We start from the raw sequence: 6,894 nt of genomic DNA on the forward strand, positions 1-6,894 counted from the left end.
GAACGTAGTGTTCTAGAGGGGTAATATGGTACTATGAGCTCTTCAAGATATGAAGGGGCCTGACCATGAAGAGTTTTATAGGTGAGGAGGAGGATTTTAAATTCTATTCTAAATTTGCCTGCCCTTGAAAAGTGAAAAATCTGTCTGCATTTATTTTGAAGCATTATCTTGCTGTTGATTTCCCCAAACTGTCATGGCTGACATACAATGGTTTGAGACTGTGACCCAACTGACTTTCCACAAGAGACACCAGTGAGCCAATTAGTGTGATTTCCACCGCTGTGGGCCGTAAATACAGCCCCCCACTTTGACCCGGGTCTCCAATGTCGGGTTGAGTGACAACCTTCTCAATTTGTAACAGAGGCCGCCTCCTGGAACAGTCCTCTCTTCCTGTGCTGACGTCCTGCACAGCAACTACGCCCGATCACCCCATGGCTCCTCCCTCTTAACTTAACATAGAAAAAAGGAATTGGGGAGGCACAGAAGCTCAGCGGTTAGCTATAATCAATAACAAAGTATTCAACTTTCCTCCTTTACTTTTCACAGCTGCCCTCCTCTCTGGTGCTTCCCTGAACTTCTTAAAGCTTTCCAGCTCCCCTTGTCATTGGTAATTGCCAGCTGAACAGGATCCTAGGCCACACCCACATTAACGCAGCTTCTTTTCAGTCTGGTTGCGTAGAAACTCCAGGTTAGACACAGAAAGGTCCAACGTAGCCAACCACACATCACAAGTCAACATAAACATAAAACATAAAATCACTATACCATCAAAACCCGCATATACAGGAAAACTGCTTTTTATTATGTTACATTATATTATATTTTCAATGTTTTGAATTTGAAGTAATCAGATTAGACAAAAACGTCCATGTAATTTACACATAACCACAGAAACTGCTGCTGGGTCTCATGGTGGCGAACACACAGTCTGGCTCCATTTGTCCCCAAATACCAAGAAAGGCTAGTCCAGGTCCTCCAGACTCCTGAGATGCTGCTGAGACCTGGACCTGGAGAGAGGCAACATCCAGATCCAGATTCAGCAGGAAACGACTTCCTTCGACTGCCTCATGTGAGCACATACAGTGTGTGTGTGTGTGTGTGTGTAACAGTAGTCGGACAGGAAGGACAGCGCTGTGTGTCTCATGCAGCTGCAGTCTGATCCCGAGGACGACAGTTTAATTATAGAACGAGCATGTCGACATGATATCTGTGTGTTTATAGACCTCCACCAACTTAATGCTCACTTCCATACAGAGACACAGACCACTAAAATACCTCTTTTCCTGGGTTTTCTTTGATGTAAATAATTTATTATCATACAGTTTAGTTTTGTTAACAGTGGAGTGATTTTTATTTTGGCCTCAAATTTCTGTTGAACTGAAGATTTGAATACGACTGAACTGAAATCCTTTATCCGGTTCAAATCTAGAGTTAAAAAGCACTGTTGGATGGAGCCTGAGAACAAGAATTTAACGACTGCTTCGTTGTGATCAAATATTTCCTCTTTGATGAAGATGGATCTTAAGTTTATTTCAACCTAACTGACAGGGAGTGTGTCATAATGCTGTTTTTAAAGCCAGTGGACTTTTAGGGAGACTACCATTTGGTGTTTTCATTCCTCTGTTGTCTCGCCATCCGCTCTCTATTTTGCTCTCAAACCGAGAAGTCGCTCCCCGTCATTGGTCGTAAGTTTAAAACTCATCTCATCAACAAACACCACACAACAGCGCTCCGTCATCTCCAATATCATCCTCTTCCTCCCTGTAATAGTCTGGTCTGAAGCCTCCAGAGAGAAAAACTAATAACCTCTGACTGTGGTGATGTATATAATGTAATGATGATGTATGGAGGGAAACCTATTTTCCTCTGAACATTAAACAGCAGCAGTGAGGATGAAAACATCACTGCATACATTGTTATTTTTGAAAACAAGTTATTTTCTCTAATGCTCTATCCTTTGTGCAGCTAATCAGTGAGTCAGATGCTGTTAACCAATCAGACGACAGTAAGAAACTCTGATGGTTTGTGTTCTCTGCATCAAACAAGTGAAAACTGGTGCTAACGTAGCCAGCAGCTAAGTGTTTGTTTCATGTCTAATTTATAAGAGTTCCTTCTCGATGAATGATTCATGGTTAGCCTAGATTAGCTTAGCGGTGCCCTGCCACACCTGAGTGCCAGGTGCTTCAGTGTGATTCATATCCACAGCAGCCAGTTCACAAGCTCTTTTTTTCTTAACATAACCTTTATTTATTTTGATTCAAAACATACAATAAATCAGTGGTTCTCAAACTGTTTCATTAATGTACCTTCTTTGAAATATTTTTTTACCCCCGACCATCACAAAACATTTTAGTAAAATATTTATACAAACTATAATAACTATAATAATAATAATAATAACAATAGAAACAGTTTTTATATATTTTATTGCAAAAAAAAGTCACCAAAACAACAAGCATTGCAGTGTTTTAGAAAAGCTGTTGTGAAATCCGGTATTTTAGGGAACAACAAACCCAAACAAATCCTGGAGAAACTTCTAACCCCAGAACCTGGGGAACATTTCTGTGTTCACAGAGCTGGAGTCAGGCTGGAGTTAGCCTAGCTATAAAGACTGGTGTCCAATCTTTGGACCATTGCTTTTTGGTTTGTTCCTTCATCCCTACATTATAAGGAACTCTATATGCAGATGAGAGACTGTTGTACATTTATCTCAGTCCAATGAATTAACTGGTAATCTGTATATATTATATCAGTTACTGGATATCCAGATTGTTTTACTGTTAATTGTTATCCACATACAATTAAAAATGTCTTTTGAACCCTTTAAGATAACATTCCCAGTCATATCATAACCTTATTTTACAATTTATGCCACAACATGTAAAACAAAATCCAACAAAACAGAGTTACAATCATCAGTTAAATCTGAGTTCTTTTGACAATTGACAAAAACATCAAGAGATTTGAAAGGATTGTGATTCAGAGAGTGGATTTCATACTGATTCTGTTTATAAACTAGAGTGAAGATACTGGTATCATTTCAAACTACATGACCTAACCCATCCATTGGTTCCAACTGTGTCATGCTTGCATGTTGCGAAGGGGGCTTCAAAGTTATAATGCTCCAAAGTTAGGTTACATTTTGGCGATGGAAAAACTGGCATGTCCATTTTCTAAGGGATCCCTTGTCCTCTGACCTTAAGATATCTGAATGAAAATGGGTCCTATGGGTACCTATGGGTCTCCACTTTACAAACACTTTATGCTAATACCATGCAGTTTTTTACATGTGGCACAAGTCAGACTCAGTCAGTCAAGTCAGTCTGTAAACCCCCCGGCCTCAAAAGTCCTGAAACTTTTTCTTTATCTTATCTTGTATGCAAAAGTTCTAATAATAATATGGTATCTTGTGCAAATAAGCTTCATATCTTGTGAGCACAAGATAAAAAATGTATCTTGGACTTTCTGTAGATTCCAACAACCTGATATAAACTCCAACCAGGATCCATAACAGAGACCAGCAGCTCTGTGACAAGACTTTTAAAGAGACCGCTGACTTGCAGGATGACAGCATGAAGTCCCGCTGCAGGAAAGTTGGACATCTTCAGTGTGTTCCCCGATAACATCGAGACCTGATATCCATCTACTGTTAACTCTCTCTCTCTCTTACTGTGTCTATGTCTCTCGTTTAGAGGCAGAGGATGTTAGCGGAGGGCGGTGCAGTGACCCAGAGTTTATAATTTAACACTCATGCATGATAGATGAGACACTCACACAGAATGAGCCAAATTCAGACACAAAGTTCTGCATCTAAAAGCTGGAAGAGAGAGTAGAGACAGAGGGAGAGACAGAGGGGGGTGAAAAGATATGGATTGAGAGAGCGAGAGGGAGGAGGGAGTGAGAATATATCGACTGAGAGGGGGAGAAAAAGACAGTAAGTGGAAAGAGAGGAGGAGGAAGAGGAGTTTTACTATGTGTAGGTCTATATTTGTGTTTAAAAGCAGCAGGAGGTGAAGGAGGGGGAGGAGGGGATGGAAGGGATGGGAGAGATGCAAGATGAAGACGATGAATGAGGGAGATAGATGGAGGAAGACAAGAGGAAGAGACGGATGAAAGGCATCATTCACATGAATTAAACCAACTAAAAAATTTATTGTTGTGACTTGTGTTGTTTTGAGTGAACTTAAATGTGTTCAGTATTTTAATTATTGACTCATTTTATTTAAGTTGACTTAATATCATAAAAAAATATTATAATGCTGAATAGTTCAGTGTTTTTACATTTTTGTTTTTAATTCAGTTTATTAATCATCATAAGTATCCAATTAATTATTCACTGCAATGCAATAAGTTATTTTACCTCAAACTGATTTTTTAAGCAACACAAATTAAGTTTAAGTTAAAAAAGATTCTTGATGAAACAACTTTTACTTGTATTTTTAAATTACACTTAGTTTTGTACATAAAGAGAGAGAAAATGAATTTGCTGCCATCTTCATAATGAATCATGTATAAATTGTTTTTAAAAGCTGTTTTGACAGGTAATGTAATAATTTGCTCTAATGGAAGAAAACTGAGTAAATTCAACTTGTTGGTAAAATTACTGCGTATGAGTGGAATAGTTTCTAGTTTTACCTTCAGTTAACTGAATGGAATTAGTACAATTAACTTAATTTACCAGTTACCTTAACAATAAAAACTTGAGTTACTTGTACTTTAATCTTTGATGCTTAAATTGTTTGAGTTAATAAACTTAAATGGTTCAAGTTGAACTAACTCATCGCGTTTTACAGCATGAGGGCTGAAGTGTCCACCCGGCTGGGACAGACCGACTGCAGAAAACAAACACACCCCAACCCTGTGGGTTTTCAGCAGTTTCAGAACCAAAATCAGCGTGAACACATACAAGGACTTGACTCTGGTTTCTACTGTCTCATCACATCTAATGTCTAATGTTAACAAAAAAAATAAATATACAGCTAAAAAGAACAATGACTGTATATCAAATAAACAGAACTATAATATGCATATACAAAAAGATATATATGGACATAAAAAAGTGACAATGAACAACACAACAGGTCTGTATACGTCTTTCTGTAAAAAACAAAACACACAAATAATGATTCACATAAACATTAAGCAATGTGTTTAAGTCAAATGTAACTTTACCAAATCCCATACGGACGCTGTCACTCTCCAACACTGCACGTTGCACTTATGTAATAAACTTACATGGAAAATTTGCATCTAATTTAGTGAATACTTAGTGATAAGCATTTTTTTAACTCAAACACATTGAAACTTATTACAAATTGTTAAGTGACAGTTTTTACAGAAACATTCCTGATTAACTACTTTTTACTAGGTATTTTGTTTTCACAGTGCAAATAAAGATTAGAAAGTTAAATCAATAAAGTGTCTAGTGAAAACTGAGATTGTATCATTATTATTTATTTTATTATTATTATTATTATTATTATTATTTTATTTATTTATTATATATCATTATCTGCTTGATAATGAATGTTTTTAACTTACAAAATTTGAGTTTGTATCACTTAAAATGTTGAATATAACTTCATCTTCAGTCAGTTTTCTTTACAGACTCTGCATTCATATGCCAATATCTTTACTTAACAAACTCCAACCAATCGAACTCTCAATCACTTTGGGAAAGTCAGACACATAAAATGATGAAACAATCCTCCCACAACCTGAGGTCTGTGTGTGAAAGAGATCCGTCTTATTGAGAAACTGACATTAAAAAAGGTGAACAAACTGTGGGAGAACTCCACAAAGAAGATTTATTCTCTGTTTTTGATTAAATGTGTTGGCTATGAATTAAATATAGTTTGAAAAGCCAAGATACAGAAAGATTTTCATGACTTAAAATCTGTGTTTGGTACAAGAATCCAACATAAAAGAACATTTTTTTATTGATTCTGTGGTTCTGAATATGTTTCTGTTTGGAGCCAAAAACAAAAAATAAAATAACCTCTCTATACTTGCAGTGAATAGTTTTATGTTTAAAACCAGATTCAGTAAATGAACACACTCCTGGTTCACCCTGTTTTCCATATTCCAGTATTATTAGCAGCTAACAGCTAGCAGGAGTCCAGTTAGCTTCCTCCAGGTGGTTTGTCTTTCGGTCCGTCTGTTTTGGCCGGTGGACCGATGGCATGTTAGCCGGTTAGCCGGCGGGCTTTATAGAAACAGACGTCTCTACAGGAACGAGGTGGACACTAGCCAGAGTTCATTAGCATCCAGTCTGGATTAGCTGCTAGCTTGCCAAAAGAGACAACAGGCCCATAGGGAACGACTGGACAGGCTAATGCTACCGCTAACGCCAAGTCTAATCAGCAGCAGACAGGCGGAGCGACAGAGAGGAACATGGCAGCGGGACAGCGGCAGTTCCTCCAGAATCACAATGAAGGGACAGAGACTCATCTTCATAAAGTCAATAAAAGCAGTCAGAGACAGAAAACCCTCACAGAAAGCAAACAACAGGACGGCTGCAGAGCAAAATATACAAATTAAACCAGACGTACAAGTGTGAACGCGATGGAGGAGGAATATCAGAGGCAAACACGAGTGATTTTACACGTTATATGTATTTAATAACCTGATTTATGTCATATATATCATATATTAAATGTGTGTTATTGTCAGTTATTGATAAACTGCATTAGATTTATTGAAATGTCTCAACTATCAGGACTGTTTTCAGTCATTTATAGTTAATATATGTTTATTTTTAAGATGTTTTTAAGCTTAATAATAATTTTGTTTACTTGAAAACTTCTCTTTACGTTTAATAAATGAAGAAAATCCGTATTTTATAATTTAATATACATAATTAATATATTGGTTAATTATATATATATATATATA

The 6,894-nt window shown here is 37.0% G+C and overlaps 1 protein-coding gene across 1 annotated transcript in view; it reads left to right on the forward strand.

Annotated features, from left to right (window-relative positions):
• Positions 1-6,564: 6,564 nt before the first annotated feature.
• The window catches only part of gripap1 (GRIP1 associated protein 1), an 8,383-nt gene continuing 8,053 nt past the window's right edge, over positions 6,565-6,894 (forward strand). Inside the window, exon 1 of the mRNA XM_035656286.1 lies at positions 6,565-6,594. Coding sequence (XP_035512179.1) covers positions 6,565-6,594 — 30 coding nt within the window. The remainder of the gene's footprint in view (positions 6,595-6,894) is intronic.

This window comes from Morone saxatilis, unplaced genomic scaffold (assembly GCF_004916995.1).
Source record: "Morone saxatilis isolate NCDOM2014 unplaced genomic scaffold, NCSU_SB_2.0 Contig15, whole genome shotgun sequence".
Taxonomy (NCBI): Eukaryota; Metazoa; Chordata; class Actinopteri; family Moronidae; genus Morone; species Morone saxatilis.